This window comes from Monodon monoceros, unplaced genomic scaffold, assembly GCF_005190385.1.
Source record: "Monodon monoceros isolate NGI ecotype Baffin Bay Population unplaced genomic scaffold, NGI_Narwhal_1 Super_Scaffold_20, whole genome shotgun sequence".
Lineage (NCBI taxonomy): Eukaryota > Metazoa > Chordata > Mammalia > Artiodactyla > Monodontidae > Monodon > Monodon monoceros.
Genome location: NW_021703777.1, coordinates 102,488,595 through 102,509,619, shown reverse-complemented (window position 1 = coordinate 102,509,619; position 21,025 = coordinate 102,488,595). Strand labels below are relative to the sequence as shown.

Below are 21,025 nucleotides of genomic sequence, written 5' to 3'. Positions count from 1 at the left end.
TTTATTTTAGTTGTAACAGTTGGAGGATAATGCAAAGGAAGACGCTACCTGGGAATTCACCGTCTGTGGAAATGCGCCCCAGAGAGGAATAAAGCAGTCCTCACCTTGCTCTCCCCACCCGGACCCACTTTCCCCTCCCGCCTCGGCCCCCACCCCGGCACCACCATCACCCCCTTCCCTCCCCCCCACCTTCCCCCCTTTCCCACCCAGGTGTCGGACCAGACGGTCCCCACTTCCACCCTGCACCCCTTCTTCCCCCCCTGTACCATGAACACCAATGTCTGCGTGGAGCCCGGGCCGAGCCCGGAGGCCCCGGGCTTGCCCAAGGAAAGCCACCTGCCCGAGGGGGCCCTGAACAGCCTTGTGGATTACAACTCGGAGATGGAGCGCTACCGCTCCTTTGCCACCTCCTTCTACAAGACCAACGGGGGCGCCTTCCCGCAGGCGGCCAAGATCGCGCGCATCACCACCCCCATCTTCCCCAGCAGCGCCGCCGCCGCCGCGGCCGCCGCGCGCATCGGCATGTCCCCCTGGAACTGCGACAACGCGGCCACCGCCGCCGCCGCCACCGCCATGCTCTGGGGCAGTGGCGGGGGCGGCGGAGGCGGAGGCGGCGGAGGCGGCGGCGGCGGGGGCGGCGGCGGGGGCGGCGGGGGCAGCAGGAAATCCTCCTCCGCCGCCGCCTCCTCCTCCGCCGCCTCCTCGGCGATCCTCCCCACCGGCGGCGGCGGCGGCGGCGGCGGTGGCGGGGGTGGCGGCGGCGGCGGCGGCGGCGGCGGCGGCGGCAGCAGGACCAGCATGCACCACCGAAACGACTCCCAGAGGCTGGGGAAAGCTGGCTGCCCGCCAGAGCCGTCGTTGCAAATGGCAAATACTAATTTCCTCTCCACCTTATCCCCCGAACACTGCAGACCTTTGGCGGGGGAATGCATGAACAAGCTCAAATGCGGCGCTGCTGAAGCAGAGATAATGAATCTCCCCGAGCGCGTGGGGACTTTTTCCGCTATCCCGGCTTTAGGGGGCATCTCATTACCTCCAGGGGTCATCGTCATGACAGCCCTTCACTCCCCCGCAGCAGCCTCAGCAGCCGTCACAGACAGTGCGTTTCAAATTGCCAATCTGGCAGACTGCCCGCAGAATCATTCCTCCTCCTCTTCGTCCTCCTCGGGGGGAGCTGGCGGAGCCAACCCGGCCAAGAAGAAGAGGAAAAGGTGTGGGGTCTGCGTGCCCTGCAAGAGGCTCATCAACTGTGGCGTCTGCAGCAGTTGCAGGAACCGCAAAACGGGACACCAGATCTGCAAATTTAGAAAATGTGAAGAGCTAAAGAAAAAACCTGGCACTTCGCTAGAGGTCAGAGGAGATGATTTCTTGTTTCCCAGTCTCCCCCCCTCCCTCCTCACTCCCCTGTCCTCACCCCTTCAGGGCTTCCTGTCTGGCTTCAAGACGCAGTACCCCTTTCCTTAAGCTTCATTCAGGTTGTAAGATACAGTTGTAGGTGGTTTGCGGAGGTCATGGCCTCTCCGCCACCCTCCCCAGCTGCACTTCGCCTGGAACCGCCCTCCATATGGGGAGGGCGCCCCTCCTTTTTAGCTCCGGGAGGAAAACTAATGTAATTGGTTTGAAAAATCAGAAGTTTCACATTCAATATGGTCAGAAATTTCCCTTGGTGGTTCAAAATGGCCCCTCCCCCCTTATTATTATTTTTAAAAGCATCTCTGCCCAAAGGGTGGGACACATAACATTCTATATACTTTTATTGGGCGAGACTTATTAGTGGCCCAGTTGTAATAGTGAGGACACAGTTTGTGGCACACAAGCCTACATTCCCATTAACACACACACACACACACACACACACACACACACACACACAGAGTAATCATTGAAACGGAAATACATTAATTCAAAAGGGGATTTTCTACCCTCTTCTAGGATAATTTTTCTCCTTACCATGACAAAATGTTTGTTTCCTCATTTTATTTTCTGCATACTTGGTATTTTTCCGGAAAGTAGATATAGTATAGAAAGCTGAACACCATTTGCAGTTTTAAGGAGAGATGACTTAGAATAGATACAATTTGTATCAAGTGATGGTAATTTTATTTAAGAATGTCTTACATAGCTTAGAAACGAATGATTCCTAAAACTCAGTTACAAAAAATATAAATTTGAGGTTCTGCATTTAGCAGATTAACCATTTTGTAGTCACAAAATTGTTCTATACACCAAGCACTGTTTTGTTGGACACCCTATTTGGTCAATAATAGTTTCTTTTTCCTATATGCCCTTAAAACAGACAACGTACAGATTATCACTAAATTACTTGTTAAATTAGGCTTTTAATTATGTTAAATACAAAGATTGATGTGTTTGGTGGAAATTTCATATGGTGACCTGATCAAAACAAAAGGGGAAAAAATGGAAAATCAGAGGTAAATGGGTTTGGTGGTATATTTAGTAAAGAAATATGAACAGGTAATCATATTTAGCCTCTTGATATAATTTACAGAGTAGATGGCTAAGTGTTCATATATAGGTGGTGGATTTAGCATTAGGGAATATTCAATGGGCTGGATTGTAGGCTGAGAGTGGTTCTCACAAGTTATCATCAGAGGGAAATCTGCACATTCTTTTAAAAAATTGTGAACGTGGCTTAAAGGAGTTTTCTCCAAGAAGGACTGGTCTTTAAAAGGAGAAGGGAAAAGAGTTAAAGATCTTTGCATGTTTGAACACAAGTAAGATACAGTTTTTTTTTTAAGTTGTATTAATATAAGTCAAAACAAATAGCACTTTGGAATTCCCTCAAAATCAATTTATATTGATATCATTATTGATTATGATCAATTCCATCAAAATATTGCATTGATTCCTCTTTATAAAAGAACCCATCTCTGTTGAAAGTTTGACTTTACTCCAGGGTGGTTTATTACATTTCCTTTGGCAACACTGCTTAAGCAAAGATAATAGCAATTATAAAGGCGTAGGTCCATGTGTTTTCTTAGGTGGCAAAAATTAGTTTTTAGCTTTCAATGATCTTCTCTGGATTAATATAACTTCTCTAGGTCTCTAAGGCCCATGGGCAGTTAAAATTCAGTTCATACTAAAGCCTCCTGTTATTGCCCAGTTGATAGCACTACATAGCTTTTTTTTTTTTTTTTCCTCTCGAACTATAGTATCTAGGATTATAAAATCTAGAATTATAGATTTGGTGTTGCTAAGTGGCCTTCATCTTTTGCTAGACTCATGCACTGCCTTCATCCCAATTTAGGGTATGTAGTAGATAGGACCACTGAATAATTCTCATTTATTTAGTAAGTAACCTCTCTGAACGAGTTTAATGTGAGTACCAAGAGGTTTTCTGCACAAGTTTCTATGCTGATTTATTAGTCTAAACAAATTTCATAAGTTTCCTTTTTTCTTCCTTTTGATAGTTTTCCCACAAACTTATCATGATCCTTAAGTTTCTTAGGCTTTTTGATCACAAAATTCCATAGTATTACTTTTTCTTCTCTTTTAAAATTCTGTTGATCTTCAGAAACTGGGGTGTGGATGGGAGGGGAAACACATTTCTCTCTTTGTAGAGCTCTCTGAAGATGTTCTCCTAGCTATACACCCCTTCCTACCAGAGAATTGTTCTTGGTTCAAAGCTGAGATTCTTAATGGAATGCAATTTGGCAGAAAGAAAGAAAAAGTTTTGTTTTTTTAAAAATTTTAATTGGCTAACATTCTATCTAGGTCATTTTAAAGCGGCAAAGGCAGCATGATTGCCTTAAGCACATGTGTAACCACACAGTTATGGTTGTAGGAAACCAGCTGGATGCATGTCAGAGTGACAGGGTTTACATGACTGAACCAAAGCTGGAGCAGTGGTTGTGGGATGGTGAAAAGTACCCCTGCTGACCTGCTTCCCTCTCTAATTTGGTTTCTGTAACTTATCATCTGTGGAGATGTTTTAGGTGTCAGGTAGACTCCGTGGCTAAGGATAGTGATTTGGGGATTCATTATGGATATTACCTGTGGATTTCAGGTGTAAGTTCAGTAGCTAATATTTGTTGACTTTAAATTATGGACACCAATTAATATCTGGATTATAGTCATCACTACTATTCTTATTTATCACTTCAAGCCCCATGTGCTCTTCTTTCCCTTTGACTTATTCTCATGCCAAATACTGGAGGCGTCATCAGATTCTCAGGGTAAGTAAACTGAAATTAAGACAGATTCACATAGATGTGTTGGGATTCTTGCCCACATTTTTTAAAGCCTCCCCTCTGGCATTCCTTTTAAAACTGCTTTACTTATTTCCACGTTTTCCTGCTTAGCCTCATGTTAAGAGCATCTTAATTCCTTTAAAATATATTAATAAAATCACCCCTTTATAGTATTCCATATGATAACAATGCACATAAAACAAACTTAGTTTTCCTATGATACTGTGCACTGTATAGTTGCATATAAGACTATTCATTTAGTGAATTACTCTACTAAAAAAATTATCACTGATTATTCAAAGCAGTCATTACAAATTCTGTATGCCCCTGTGCAACAAAACTTATCTTAAAAACTTGTATCCTCAATGATCAATATTAAGTTCCCATATATTTTAAGAAATGTGATTACATAGTATGATAATACATTATATGACCGACCTTTGTCTCACACAAAGGTAATCTCATACAAAGGGAATCCTGTAGTTTTTATATTCACAGCAGTTACATTTCTGATACTAAGATCTAACTTTTTTTAAATCTCCCAACCTGATATGACTCAAGGGAGAAAATTGTCCCGTGGGTAACCCCAGCCTCGTAGTCCCTGAACATTGTTCAGGTGACATGATTGATCTCTGTGGGACAGCATTAGAGACCACACAGATCTGGTTTCTCTCCCATTAGCTGATTTATGGAATTACATTAGTAAGCAGTGCCTCGGGAGACTTCCCTGCCCCCGCTCTTGGCTCTCTGCTGAGTGTACATACCGCTGCCACCCAGGCTTTCTGTGAGCTAGAGGCAGGAGTTGGAAGAACATTAGAGTGAAGAGACTGAGAAACTGGAAAGTCAGGAAAAAGGATAATCTCATCTTCTTTCTTTTCTCTCTTTTAAAAATTTATCTGCTGAATGAACGGGCCCCAAATAATTTTCCGCAAGTTAGGTTGAGGTCCTAAGAGGTCTCGTGGAAAGCATCCAGATATTGCCCCACGCTTGGTAACTGGATTTCGAAGAGTGTTCTAAGGGAGGAGGGACACATTTCCTATATACGACGTTAAGTTCTAAGAGCTTCAATCACACAAATGGCAATTGTAAAATTCTGGACAGAGCATTGTCTGCGATTTTTGCAGGAAGGTGGCACCTGCTTCCCCACCTTTTCATTTGTAGACCACACATAAAATAGGTGTGTCACTCAAACTCAGACCCTGTATGGTTAAATAACAAAACCGGTCAACAATTGAACATGTCATATAAGATTTGGAAGTTTGTGACAAAAAAAACCTACAGGTAAAATACAAATGTTTCGTATCTTAAACTGCAACATACAACAGTTTGTCATTTTATATCATAGTTCAAAAATGGGTTTTCAGTTTTAAGAATCAAAAACATCCCAGTATAAAAATACACATTTTTGTTTTAATCAAAAGGAAAGAGGAAACTTTTCAAGAAATTCAAACCAAATGATAGTAGATTAACAGTAGAATATAATATAGAAATAACATAGGGAAAAGAGTCTGAATTTCATAAATGCTAAGGAAAAAAGCTCAGAAAAGTTCACCTTTGACTAAAGGCAGAAAATAGATTTGTTGCCAAGACATCAAAGTGTAATGCAAGTCCAGTGAGATTCTTTCCATCACTAGATTTAATACAAGTTAGTCAAAGTTGTTTTTAAAAGAACCACATATTTTAAAATAATTCCTAAATGAAAATCATACCCCTTCTCATCCAAACACCATGCAAATTCTAACCAATCTTTTGGATGGCAATTAGGAATAGTAGAATAAAAGCAATTAAAAGCATTTGTAAATTATCCTATAAGAATGTTTGTTTGAAGTTCAGCCATCATTAAACAAAATAAAAATAATCAAAAAGCCAATAACAACAACAAACTTTAGACTTTAATCATATAAAAGTATTTGGATATTTTAAGTGAGAATGGAAAGTATATCTAGTGATGAAGGAAAGAAAAGTTACTTGATTTTTAAACTTTTTAATGAATTGATTACTGAAGCATTGCTGCATATTTTCGTTAGTTTTAATCAACTGTTCTCCCGGGTGAATAATTAAGAATTTTGCACAGTGCAGACTTACAGATTGACAAATACAGGACAATTTAGTAAAATAGTCTGTAAGACTAAAAACTGAAAGGTGTGTAAAAAGACATGGGCATTTCATCCATATTTGTTCTAGAGTACAAGGTTGGAGACTGAAGAACTATGTCAGGGTGATCCTGGAGACACTGGTAGAATATTCCCTCTGGATATAAACGTAAACCAAAAAACTACTGGAGTGTTCCCCAGGAACAGGTTGAAGTGTATCTTAAAAAAAAACTCATCTGAAGTAGTTGGTGCTCTTAGAACTTACTGTTCAATCTCAATTGGTCAGATTGAATATGTAGTTTACTTTTACCAGAAAACAATTCACTTTTTAATTTTGCTTTGGAAAAATGTAACAAAATGTCCTACTATCCAATAAGTTTCACAAGCCTGGATATGCTTCAGTCTCTTACATTTATTTTTATTCATATTTTACAAATATTAAAAATGAGCTCATTCATCATATAAAAATATCTACTTAAATTAGTAGGTTAAATTCAAGATTTATTGAAAGGCCCATGTAAATATGCAAGTTGGAGAAAGGACTACTTCTCTTTCAGTTTTCCTCTTTATTTTATTTTATTTTTTATTTTTTTATATTTTTATTTTTTTGCGGTACGCGGGCCTCTCACTGTTGTGTCCTCTCCCACTGCGGAGCACAGGCTCCGGACGCGCAGGCTCAGCGGCCGTGGCTCACGGGCCCAGCCGCTCCGCGGCATGTGGGATCTTCCCAGACCGGGACATGAACCCGTGTTCCCTGCATCGGCAGGCGGACTCTCAACCACTGCGCCACCAGGGAAGCCCTTCCTCTTATTTTTGGATTAGTTTTTTAAAAGCAAAAATGAGCCCAAAATAATGGTAAAATCTTTCACCTTTATAAGTGTGATTTTTCAGTCACCAATTAGAACGTCAGATGATCTTGGCTGGGGAAGTAGAGCACTCTAGATAAAATCTTTTTTTTTTTTTTTTTTTTTTTAACAAAAACCTGTTTTCAAGACAGTACTTTCTTTGGTGGGATCAGTGTAAATTTTGAGGATTTTGTGCATGCATAATTGTATTCCTTCATTTGTGCTGCAATGCTTCTGCTCATTCTTAACATACTTTTTCATCTAGCATTTATGCTATTATCCTTAGTAGTTTCAAAATATTGAGGGAGGGACACACAGGTGGTTTTATGCTTCAGTCATATCTTGTTCCATCACATGCAAACACCTGTCCTGAAATTGAATTATTCTGCAGGGTAATCGAAAAGCCTCCCTCTATTCAGCATCACATGTTTTCTGTTGTTTATTGAGTTATGTTGCAGCATACTTCAGATGCGACAGACATTTAATAATGTTGAAGACTTAGCTCTGCAGGGGCTAAAAGGATCCCAGCAGGCTTGTTAACTTCTACTCTAAAACATTATGAGAAATATTTTTTTCTCTGTGAAACTTCAAGGCTTTCTCTTAATTTATTTCAAGAGCATAAGAATCCATAGCCAGGTATGAGAGCGAACCTGTGAAATTTTTTTGTTCTTCTATTTTTTTGATCTTTAACCTATCAATATCACGTTACATTTCTTACTCAGAAGACAGTGGCAAAGCAAACAACTGCTTTTCCAAAGAACTAATAGCTAAAGATGCATTTCTTTGGCTGATATAAAACCAAATATAAATTATATTTAGAAAAAATAAACTACTAGTTTCTTGGCTTTTCACTTATTTTATAATTAAAAATAATATTTGGGCCCTTGTGGCTACATTTAGGTGATAGATTGTGGGAAGAGCCACTAGTTTCAAGTAACTTACCAGTTGAACAATATTAGCTACATCAGCATTACTTCTCTGAACTTTATTTCCTCAACTGTGAAATGGACATAGTAATACCAACCTTCACTACAACTTTTAATATTGTGTGTAGGTTCATGTTCTTTGTATACTGAAAGATGCTATACGATTTCTCGTTCCTAATTTAAAGTCATCAATAAAAAGTAGAGGAGAAGACAATTACATTTACAGATAATTCAGTATACCAACAAGTTACTTATAGTTATCAGAAATTAAAGCCCATGTAGACTATTTTGTGGCTTTGAGTTTTCTGAATATTTGTCTTAATCATCCAGTTCACCAAACATCTGGCATGATTTCACTTGGAAAGAGATAAACCTGATAAACAAATCCTCCTTCCTCACCAAAGGCACACCACTACCATAAATTTCTGTATCTTTTAATAGATTTTGTGTGTGTGTGTGTGTGTGTGTGTGTGTGTGTATGTGCGTTTCAACTCAATACCTTTTTTTGGCTACTATTTCCTTTATTTGGACAGACACAGGAGTTGTTCTAAATGTGCATTTGTGAGTTTAAGGAAATCATTGTAAGAAATGGTTAAATGCTTGTCACAGACTCTGGTTGGAGAACATATTTACAAACACTGGAAAATTGTAGAGTTACTCTTGTTTTTGAAGATGGGGTGTGTGTGTGTGAGAGTGAGTGTGTAGGAAGTTAAACAGGTAGATACACATTTTGAGATTAAAAAGTGAAGTGACTACGCAGAGCTTTTTCTTTTTTCTTTTTAATAAGAAGAGAGTATGAAATGAAGAAAGTTAGTGAGCAATAATAGAAAATGCTGTTGGTTTTCTGGGAGAAAATAGTGATAAGCCCTAAAAGATTTGGAATACTAACCAAGAAAGCTTTAAAAATGAAGGAGAAAGAGATATTCAAGCCAAGGTGCAATGCAGTATCTAGAAGAAGTTCTGTCAGGATAGGGTATGGAAGTCTGCTTTGCTGACTATAACTGCTGAAGCAGTTATAGAAGTTTTGCAGAGAATGGAAACAATAAAGGGGGGAGATAATGTTTTCATGCTTGACTCAATACATTTGGTTAGGGAGTCAGAGCTGAGTCTAAAGTTCAGTGGAGTGGCCGCTGAATTAGAGACAAGGAAAAACAGATTGTGTTTTAGCTGATGTTATTATGTTTACTTATGCCTTTGAAACATTTGGTAGAATAACTCCCGAGTGTAACTGAATAATTCCAAGATGGGTGGAAGATGGGATTCCATTTAGGTGTCATATTCATCTAAACTCATATTTCAGAGGACGTTCTGGAGCAAGTGAAGAAAAGTGTCAAACTATGGGGGAAACTGTGGTGAAAGTGCTGCTTCTTGCTCAAGGACTTAAAAAAAACCTCTGGATGATTGATAGTATCAAAAGGATAGAGATCAAGTAGGATGATAGAAGAAAGGGATAAATGTTTATAGAGCAGGAAGAGTCACGGGCATTTCTGTGTATTTCAGCAAATCTGGCAAATTCTGGAGAAGATGTATTTTCTTTAAAACTTTACAGAGTGAAAAGAGATGAAATAAATTTTTAAAAGAATAACAGACTATATAGATTTAATTGGAAATGATTATGAGTGATGGTGAATCAGTGGCAGAAAAATAACTGTGCTGGGCAAAGACTTCTCTATGGGAAATGTTCTTGTTTATAGGTTAAATGAGATCAGGGATGGTTTTAATGGAGTCGAGAATAAGGAAAAGAGATAAAATTCTCAGTTGTATGTAGATGAATGCAAAGTGAGATGTGGCATCTTCTCAGAAACACTCAGTGTGCTCTAATTGTCAGTCATGAAAAACAAAATAGAGAACACTAGCCTTTAAAATGCCAAAGGATATACATATTGGTTCTTCTATGTAAGGCTGCTATCCATAGAGTTAAATGCGTTATGAAGTGGAGTGGTTTGGATTTTCCTCATGTGATGCTTTTCACATGTACATGTTATTTGTATGGTGTGAAGCTGTGTTTTGCAAACTGCAGGTGACAACACATTAGTGGTCCATGAAAACCAATGTGTTGGCTTATCGCCAGGATTTTTAGAACAGAATAGAATGGAGTGGAGCAGAAAATGTATGTGTATCACATGTAGTAAGAGTACATATTGTTAAACTTTTGTTTCAGTTATGTATGTACACATAAATGTATGTGTATGCATGTACTAGGCTGCTATGTAGAATGTATTTCCAACTGTTGATTGCAGTCAAAAAAGCTTGAAAAACACTAGTTTAGTGACAGCCACAACACTATTGAACAAATCTGTAGTGAGGAAAGAAATTACATTTGTAAATGGAACAATGTTACCAAGATAAAGAGTAAAATGTAAATGTGTTTCTATAAGCAGTGTGTCTTTACTTCTCCTAGGCAGGTCTGTACCTATAAGGTATATTCATGAATTCATGGTATATACTAAACACATGGCAAACCCTTGATAAATTCAATTCAATTCAACATATCTTTAGGTAGGAACTGTTATTTTCTGAGATTTGTAGTAAGTGCTGTGGATACATACACATACACATACACACATCTTCGCTTAAGGAACTCAAACTTTTCTTTATTCCTAACTGCCTTTTTAAAATACCTATGTCATTCCCTAATTCTACATCTTAATCTTTCATCCAAGATAATTAGCTCCCTACTTACATTCTTAATTCTCAGCCCCAAATAATGGACGCATTTCAAGTGATATAATTGTAACTTTAGAAAACTCTGAAAGCAATCTCACACCTATTTAAAAGCCTTGGGATTCCTTAATTCATCCTTGGCCTAGTTGTTCCCAGATCTAGATAAGAAACACATACTGCTATCTGTGATTTCTACTTGGCTACCTCATGTGGTTATGTTGTGTAGTATTAGGTTTTCTATTAGTACTCCAGAATTTTTCAAGGAATAAGAAAAGAAAAAGGAATTCTTGCCTTGAACATACTGAGAATCTACAGTATGTCTTGTTATATGAAGCATATTTTACAGAGTACTGGAAACCCTTGTATGACCTGAATAAGAGAAAGAGCTATATTGAAAGAAAGAAATAAAGGAAGGAAGAAAAGAAGAAAGGGAGGGAGGGAGAGAGGGAAGACAGGCAGACTGTAGTGTTATAGATTAAAGAGAAATGAGAAAGGAGCATGTTGGCAGAAAGGATTGTCATGTTCAAGGTCATCTTTTTGAGTCTGGTTTAAATAAGAAATTAGTAGAAATGGTTAATGCCTCAAATTTTATTTTAAAGATGCCATGAGTCTGGGTTTAGATTCACTAGAACCACTCAGCATTTTTTCTTTTCATTTACCATAGTGGATAAAATAGTTTCATGTAAACTAACTAGATTTTTTTTCCTCCTAATTTCTCTTTAAGAGTAATTTGCTCAAGTTTGTAATTAGAAACATAGAAATGCCAAGATGGGAAAACTGATGCTAAAAATTGATGATGGCGTTTAGGGAGATACAGGCCATCAGCATCTATAAACAACTAACTGTTCAAAAATATCAGTGTAATTTTTAAGGGGTTATACAGAGAATTTCCTGGAAAATACAGAATTGCACATATAGAAAAGAGTCCAGAAAAATGATGAAAAGAATATTAATCACTACAGCTTATAAATCCTGTGCCTGAAAAAGGTTAGGCTTATTAATTTACTCTACTAGTTAGTTAACTATGCGATTGTGACTCTGTTTGCATGAAGATGGAGTACATGATACACATAGAAAAAGAAGTAGTACCTGGAAATTCCCTGAGGAGAAATTTGACTCTTAAATTAAGGACTTGCTCTAGAACAAGGTATGGTGATACCATGTTAATGTAGACTGCTTCAGAGTGTATGCCCTCTTAATGAGGGAGATTAACCAAAATACATTTCTAAAGAGTCAAGTAACATGTAATAACTTGATTAAATTAAAATTGTTGACTATATACCTTTTAATTTTATTATTTAAACAGAAAATTAAGGGAAGAAACCAAGAAGTCAGCATGACTGTGAATTTAAACATTCAGTGTAATGGCAATTGCGGTTATTAAAAAGTTTTTTGTTTTTAAAGAAATACTCCAAGCAACATGTGATTCTCAGAAGTATAGTTTTAATCAAGTACATTATTTTGCTGATAATATCTAATGACTGTGAAATGCTTGGAATTTTCTCTAAATTCCTCCAAGCAATTAATGGACATAAAACATGCTTTGGTTTCTAGACTGGGTCTATCTCAGTGGTTGGCTTTTTGTCATAGAAGATACTGAACCAAATGAAGTTCAGTGACTACATTCAAAATATTATAGAACTTAGCCCAAGAGGAATTTTCTATTAAACTTATTTTCACTTTTTATGTAATATAGAAAAAAATGAATATTTCTCAAATTCCCACATCTCTAATAATCAAAAAGAAGCACCATAATTTGAATTTCTTATAGAGATTAGGTGTAACTATTGTATTTTATTTGAATAGAAGTTAGAGGCTGTCCAAATCATGGCTTTGATGGTTTTAAAAATCACCTCAAAAAAAATTAAAAAAAAAATTACCTCAAGTTTTTTAACTGACCTCCCATTTCTTCACATTTTATGTGAATATTTCTTCTCTTCAATAAAAGGTGACAGTTCACTGTCTGCTTTAAAAAAATAACCAAAATTTAAAAAAATTGTCCAACAACTTGGTCATGAAAAGAATGCTGGTGGTGTTTTCAATAGCTAATTAGCAATGATCTCACCTAAAGGTATTGTTGTAGTCAACAGGAATCAGTAGAGTGACTTTGAGGGGAGATAGAATTATTTAACTTGTGTCTGCCATATATATATATATATATATATATATGAATTCATACATTCATATATATGTATGTCTATTCAGATTCATTATCATATAACCATATATTTTTTCATAAAGATTTAAACATATTGGCATATATAAATAAAATTAACTCTAGATATTTTAATCATTCTTGACAGTATTGATTTTATTAACCTGATTTTTGCTTTTTTAATACCAGTTTTACTTTTAATTTCCTTTCACACTTCCTCTTATACATAGGTTAAAAATAATATATAAAATATTTTTTCAAAAGCATCTTTTAAATTTATGGATTGTTGAAAATTTTTTCTCTTTCTGCTTATCCTGGTACCATCCCTATTATAGTTTATTTTTATAAATCCAAGAATATTTTAATCACTAAACTACCCATGTGTAACACAATAAATTTGCTTATTGTTGGAAGGATGTGGTTTGAAGTGATTTTACCAAAAGCAATTGAAATATAGTCCTATATAGCATTAATCAAGACACTTGCCTAAATCAAGTAGTTACATTAGATACTGAGGCCAAAAGTGGGTGCCTTTTTTGGCCACTTCTGGGCCAGTGGGAATCTTGGTGTCAAACTGTTACTTCTCTTCCTACCAACCCACTCCTTCCCCATATACACACACACACACCTTTGGACAGTTGTTTTCCTTACTGGCTCTACCACCATATTGACTTGATTTAGCACCTTTCCAACATAGTATATAATCTCATCTTTCCATTTACAAAAGTTAGCTAAGTTTAAAGTCATGCCATCACAGTGGTGATGGGGAGGGTGGTGGTGTTCTCATAGGAGGGGGGAAGAGGAAGAGCCCTCATATTTGCAAGGCAGAAGAAGTAGCAGGAGCAATAGCCCACAGGGAATCAATCCTAATGAAAAAGCCATCTCTAGTTCCACCATTAATCAGAGAAATCCTGGCCCCAAATGTCAGTTTGGAAACCAGAAAAGTGGAATGCTCCTTATAATCACATTTAAGACCCCCAAAAATGTGAGTCATAAAAGTTATGCAGTTACTTATTTGGTGCTTTCTCCCTTTAAAAGAGGGGTCTAATATTCCCATTAGTGGTATTTGATAGGTGTTTTAAGTTTACATCTGGATCATGGCCAAAATAAGGTGTGAGCATACCAAAGACTTGTACAGTTATATGATGAATGAATCTGAATTATGAGAAAAATTAATCTGGTAGACAGCACATATATGATACATGTAAATTACAACAGGACAGAATGAGAAAGTAAGTTAGGTGTACTTTGAAAAGGGGAAACAGTGTATACTTATATTAATCCATATATTTTAAAATATTGGAATTGTTAAAATATAAAGTTATTTTTTATTATAACAGTAAATTATTGGGCTGTGAGTTTATCATTTATCATAAATTAATTGTTCTCTCAAACTTACTGAACTATGCTATACCTGTGCTTGCTAATAATTCTACTATAGTTATTGGATTATGGTTTTTAAAATATACTATTTGTAAATAGGATATAGAAAAATATTTTTGCCTAAAACATCTTGGGGAGTCTCTAACATTTACTAGGTATCATTTTAGACCATAACTACTGATCATCCAAATTTGTAATAATGTGCATGTGTGTGTGCCTTCACATTCACAATATTGTACAGTATATGTAATACAATTTTCCATTTCTCCAATTAGGTTTTGAAATTTTGTTGGTACAAAAATTAAGAACCTATATAACTTGATATTTTAGCATTTTTTGTGAATCAAATCAGAAAAAAAGTAGTTTTTTTTTTAACCATGAGGAATCCTTTTCCTTTTGTTCAGGCACAATACCCCAAAGTTTGAAAGTTTCATATGAAGCCAAAACAAAATATAATCAAATGTCTAAAGGCAAACAATGATTCCTGCTATTCTTTTTTTGTCATATTTATTCATGTACTTCCTGTTGCAGAATTTCAGTGATTCATTAAGGTTTTCAAGTTCTAGTGCAAAGAGGTAAATCAAATGCGGTGAGGGGTTCCAATTTCAAGGACTTAGATGCTCAGAAGTCTAAGAAACTTATAGTGGAGCTTCTCACAGTGAAAACAAAAGTTTTTATTTGAAATATATGTATTACAAAAGAGTTTATAAGAAGCTGTATTGGCCAACTACAATTCGAAATTGCTTTGCTTTTGGTTGGAAAAAGCATACTTCCCATAATTATATGGGGATCGGAAGATGATTGGGTGTTTATGTTTCTTTAATTAATAATAAATGGGGAAACAGGAAATTATTTTTTGATTAATCTAAGAATAATGGTACCCCAAAATACTGACTTCAGCTTGGGAAGTATTGTATTAGAGCCATCCTGTTTCACAATAGAATTCTGAAGGCCTATGTGAATCACTGAGACTTTTGGATTAGAAACTACATGAATAAATATTGGAAAGATATAGTTAACTTTAGTTACAGAATTTGCTAATGTCTTAATTATTATCTCAATTTATAACTTTTATGCATTCTGAAGTGAATTTCAGCATCGAGTTGTCTTTTATTTGCTCTTTAAAAACTCATGTCTAGCTTTATTAAAAATGATTAGTTTTGTTTGGTGTCCTGAATACTGCAACATTTTACATATTGTATCTAGCTAGACGTGAATAGCCAATCCCATATAAATTCATATGTAGGAAAGTATAGATTTCAGTTTTTAGGAGATGAGTTTTTAGGAGATGAGTTTTTATTAGGCTTGACATATTTTAAACAAGAGTATGTAGGTGCATGCCCGACCTAAAGATACCACAGTTCACATGACTGCCTACCAAGCACCAAAAGAGAAAGTTATGCTCAAATTCTTAAGGTAGCGGATTTGGGGATGTTTACTGATTTTAGGTCATTTAATTATTTCTTCATTGCTGATTTAATGAAAATCAAGCTGAAATACATTTCTGCCAGAGACATATTGATAATTTTTGTATTCATTTTTTTAAAGAAGTAAATGTAAAACGTACTTAGGTTTGGATTATATAATTATTTTATTCAATAATTTGCCTTTTAAAGTTATTTAGGAGGAAAACAGAAGGCATTCCTTTAAACTTGAAGGTCATTCTGGGTCTGGCTCTTGTAGGGGTGAATTCCCTGGAACACCATAATTTACAGCAGTACCAGAAGAACTGGGGGCTGCAGGTTTCTCCCCAGGCCTCCTGGGAGCAAGGCTGCTGTTTGCCAGTGTTTGCACCGGTGTGAGCGGTGAAGACTGCCTTAAACAATGCTGATCAACTCAATTCTGTTCTTTACCTCCCCACCCCCTTCTCTTCCTGGAGAATCTGGCTTCCCTGTCACTCAGGATAACGATTTCCTGCAAGCATCACTGAGATCCAGAAAGTCACTGTAATCTCATCAAGAATGTGATTCCCCAGCTGGGACTCTTGAATTTATATAACCTGAAAGTAGCTGGTTAGGGTGCTTGATCCACCACATTGGTGTGGTGAAGCCCCCCAACCATTTAAAATAGAAGTCCTCTTACAAAGATGACCTCATTAGAGAAGATATGTCCCCAAATTAGGACAGACTTAATTAGAACCCATAATTTAACCCAATGGTTTACATATGAAAACAGCGTTGCTACCCCCATTCTGGCTTAAAAGAATCAATCCAGGCCTTAAGGAAATTTCCAGTGAGCCCAGTGAAAATTGGGCAGGAGATTGGATATACATCTGTTTTGTGTGGCCTGCGGGATGCTGAAGAGTTTTGTTTTTTTTTTTTAACCCTGAAATAAAACTTAGAGAATCCTCACTTCAAGTTTCTGGTGAATGCCTTGAAGATTTGTTCCAATTAATGCACCGGTGGTTTTCCTAAATTTTCTCACATATTTTAGGTGATTTCCCAACTAATCATTTTTAGGGTTCAACCTCAAAGATCTTAATATAAGGGAGAAATAATTTTTAATAGGTGCATCCCTGCTTGCCTTCTCCCTTTCCCTGTAGCAATGAATTGTCTGTATTCTTATTTTTGGAGATACATACTAATATGTACACATCACAGTGCAATTTTGTGACAGGTCATGTCAGTAAAGAAAACTAGCTCTCTGCTTTTCTCATATCGGCATTATCTAATTACTATTTAGTGCTAACAAGCATTGAGAAGTGATTATCTTTTTCCTCACAACAATGACCTTTGATCTCGGGTGGCATTTTATAAAGCTTGCTTTTCCTAAATATTGCAGATGAAATCGAGTGGTGGAAAGGGGCACAGGAAGAGCCAAGAATTGGAAGAGAGATTTAAAAATGAAACTAAGACATAAGGAGTTCATCTCATTTAAAAAATGTGCTCCATATATTTCTTCTGTTTATCTTCATAAACATATATGTTTATCAGGATACAAGATATATAAGTATATACTTACAGTCTTATTTCCAGTTGGCATCTGAGAGTAAGTTGGCATCTCTTTGTCACATACTGTACACATAAATGTGAATATATATGGATATATATGCACATGTTTATTTTTCATGTGTGATTCTGCAATGCATGGATATGCTTAGATCTAACTTATCTTGTTAAAAATGACTACATTTATATAAGTATGCATACTTATATAAAATTTATTCTTAGTTGGCATCAGGCAGCAAGTTAGCATCTGGTGTAAACTAGGTTTTCATTTACTGCTTATATATATATGTGTGTGTGTAAAGCACGAATATTAAGATGAATGAATATATTTTCTTATTATTTCATACAGTACTTTTAATAATGATTAAATAAGTGTAATGAGCATATATAATTACATATATCATTTAAAAGTTACTTTTTTAAAAGTAGTAAAGGGGTTTTTCTCACCAACCAAGTCAAATGATGGGGATCCAGGTATGCGTAGTGAACTGGCGAGAAGAAGACAGATTAACCCATGAGGAGTAGGGAGTACAGTGTTAGTCAGTACTATTTTTCTGGGAATAATGGACCTTTTTGTTTGTGATTTTAGAAAATATTCACAAGTTTTAATATTTTTTGTATACCTGTATGTAAACTTGAATTAGACAGCGTTAGTTTGTTCTTAACACGTTCATTGTGAAATATATCATGTTGACTATGAGCACAGTTTTTTTAAACTTCTATTTAATACAGATAAGCCAAAATGGTTATTTTATTCATTTAAATTTCGTTTGACATCTCAATTAACACAGTTTTATTTTTAGATGACATTGCTGCAGTAGGACTTTGTCAACCAAATAAGTCATATATGAGAAAGTAAATAAAAGCTAAGCTCAATTATTAAAGAGTGTTTGTAGTAGAATTTTTCATGTATTTTTTGAAAATTCAAGTGCTGTTAACACTGTCTTAAGATGTGTTTACAAGGGTTGTGTGTGTGTGTGTGTGTGTGTTCTTTTATACCTACTCAGTATTTTGGTAATATTCAACATACCAATTTACATACTTACTAGTCTATAGCAGCTGTCTTATAGGCTACACAGGCTTGTTGGACAGGTCTAAGGAAGAAAATCAACTTCTTTTTGCCCTACGGGAAAATTTACTCTTAGCTTGTTTTTCCTCATGTATCATCAATATGTACTCATGTGATTCTGTTTTATAAAGAGGAGTATGGCATGATGAATTACTGTAACGTTAATAAATAAAGGAAAATTTGATAGTTTAACTACTGTTTATCCAACGAAAAACCCCACAGTAACTGTAAGCTTCTCGTTAAAAGGATTGCTCATACATTTAGTGCTGGCTTATTACTCCTTTGGAAAACTATAGTATTTTTCTGGTGCAAAAGGATCGTTATGCTCCATTGAGTATCATTGGTTAGTTATAAGTTTGTCTCATATATATGACATTAATTTGTTGCAAATGCAGACATTTTAAAATAGTGGTATATTTTGTCTGTATAGTTCTCATTCCATTATATGTAGGAATGTTTAGCATTAGTAGTTATTAAATATAGACGTAATATTGATGTTATATTTGTTGTCCTGTCGTAAAAGAAACTCTCCAGAATAAAGAAATTACTTCACTGAATTCTGAACATCAGCCTTACACAGGCTGCATATGTATGTAGCAGATACAGATTTTAAGTATGCTTGCTGGCTCTAGCAAGCGTACTTAAAATGCAGCCTATGGGGGGGCGGGAAAAAAAATTTAAAAAAAATTAAAAAAAAAAAAATGCAGCCTATGTAAGGCTGATGTAAGTATATACTGTATCTGGTCTTCCTACTATTGGCTAATAGTTTGAACCTCCCCCTTTCTTCTGATTGCCATCCATGTTCTAGGCTGTGTGTCCTATATTTTTTAGACCAATATGTTTTAATCATTATATTTAGTAAATTATCATTAAATTCAATACTCTAATTTTTGTAATATTCTAAGATTAAACATTTGTTTTTTATTAAATGTTGAAATATACAAGTCATTATGTTGTGTATAGCTGACTGAAAATATCACTGAAGTGGAAAGGAGAAAAATCTCATTTTATTATTGACACAGAAAGAAAGCTTAACTTGTTTTCTTGCTCTTTTTTTATAGAGAACGCCTGTTCCCAGCGCTGAAGCGTTCCGATGGTTCTTTTAAAGCAGTAGCGTATCTTATTCTCAAGGCATTTGGAAGTGAAAGGCAAACTAAGTGTCTCGTTTTAAGAAACTGCTTTTAGTCCACCACCGAAGAAAATATCCAGATATTATTTTCATTTTATGTATAGGGGTTTCTTCAAAAAAAAAAAAAAGGAAAAGAAAAGAAAAAAGACATATAAAAATAATCTGGGAGCTTGGGGAATTGGCCAGTCTATTTACTTTCAATACCCTGATTCTTTCTTTGATGTAATTTAGCTATCCTAGTGAAGTTGTCGTCTATTTTGAAAGTGGCTGTAAAAAATAAGTTTGGGTAAAAGCCCCTGCTGTAAAATCATGTATCTTTGCAAAGTACATATCTATACTTCATTTTCAAATATATGTGTTTCAGTACTGTAAACTGTACAGATAGCAGCTTGTATTTTGTGTGTTTAGACACAAGGAGACAATCATCTCTGAGCATCTATGGAGATTAACAGTTTGTACACAACAGTCTGGTTCTGCGAGTTAAATCTGGAGCAATAAATTTTAGCTTTAAATATTTTTTGCCAGTTGTTTCTAGGAGCAGCAACAGCAGTGGCATGTTTTGCCATGCATCTTTCCGTAGAGACTTGAGGCCAAGTTTTATGAGACTGAAAGATGATGATGCATCCAGCAATTACCTTCAGTTGTATTGTTCTAAGAGGGGAAGATGTTAGGAAAGTTTCAATTAATCTTTTGAGCACTATATTAGAGTAGTGGTTATGCACTTGCATTGCTTACAAACGAGCTGTACAGAAGGGTATACCTCCCAAATCCTTAGTGTAGTTGACTTGTCTCGGGTGGCACTGTAAGGCGGAGTACTCAGAGTAGTTGGAACATGCAGAATCAGTTGTATACTTTTTTTTTCTTTAAACTGTTTTCTAGGATACAGGATAAAGTATCATATCTTAGGGGAGAAATTTATGACTGACTTTATTTTTCCCCAGCCCAACATGGGTTGTATGTATTTTTTTGTTTGTCTATTTTTTGCTCTTTTTTTTTTTTGGTAGAAAATAAATAAACACTTAATAAAATGTACCCAAATGTTTAAATTCCATGTATGATATTAAAAGGGTAGTTTTGTTTTAAAATTTGAATACGTAAAGGCCTCCTGCATGAGGCATGGCTAGGTACGTTTTTAAATTCAAAAGAATGAAATACATTCATGAAAGTGAGGCTTTTAAATCTCTTTTTATCTTCCTTTCTCACAGCCTCCTGGTTGCAGTGGTGGCCTTCCCCTAGGCCCTCAGTGGAATGTTCCATTGCTTCCATTCCCATTTTTGTCACTGGATGCTTTCATTCCTGAGAAGGCAGGACCACAGTCTGTGGAATTCCATAAATGCAAACAGCCCCTAAACAAAAGGAGCTAATGCTTCATAGGACCCGTGCTACCTTTTCAGGTAGTGTTTGGTTTTCTTCTGGCAGTCAGGGTTCTTAAGGCTCTCCCATTAGGACAAATGTTTGTGATGACATGATCCCTAAGAGTTTTCTTCCTTTCTTTCTTTTTTTTTTTTTTCTTCTGCCAGATTAGAAAGACTATTTTCAGCGTCAGGAATAAAACGGAGTTTAGCAAAAACACATAGAGTATCCAAGCTGCCATGTTACTGT

At 36.3% G+C, this 21,025-nt stretch overlaps 1 protein-coding gene across 1 annotated transcript; it reads left to right on the top strand.

The window, feature by feature from the left end:
- Nucleotides 1–267: 267 nt before the first annotated feature.
- CXXC4 (CXXC finger protein 4) lies at nucleotides 268–19,832 on the top strand. Its single transcript, XM_029235616.1, has 2 exons — nucleotides 268–1,350; nucleotides 19,356–19,832. Exons 1-2 carry the CDS (start codon nucleotides 268–270, stop codon nucleotides 19,398–19,400), a joined length of 1,128 nt encoding a protein of 375 aa, XP_029091449.1. The 3' UTR covers nucleotides 19,401–19,832.
- Nucleotides 19,833–21,025: the final 1,193 nt, after the last annotated feature.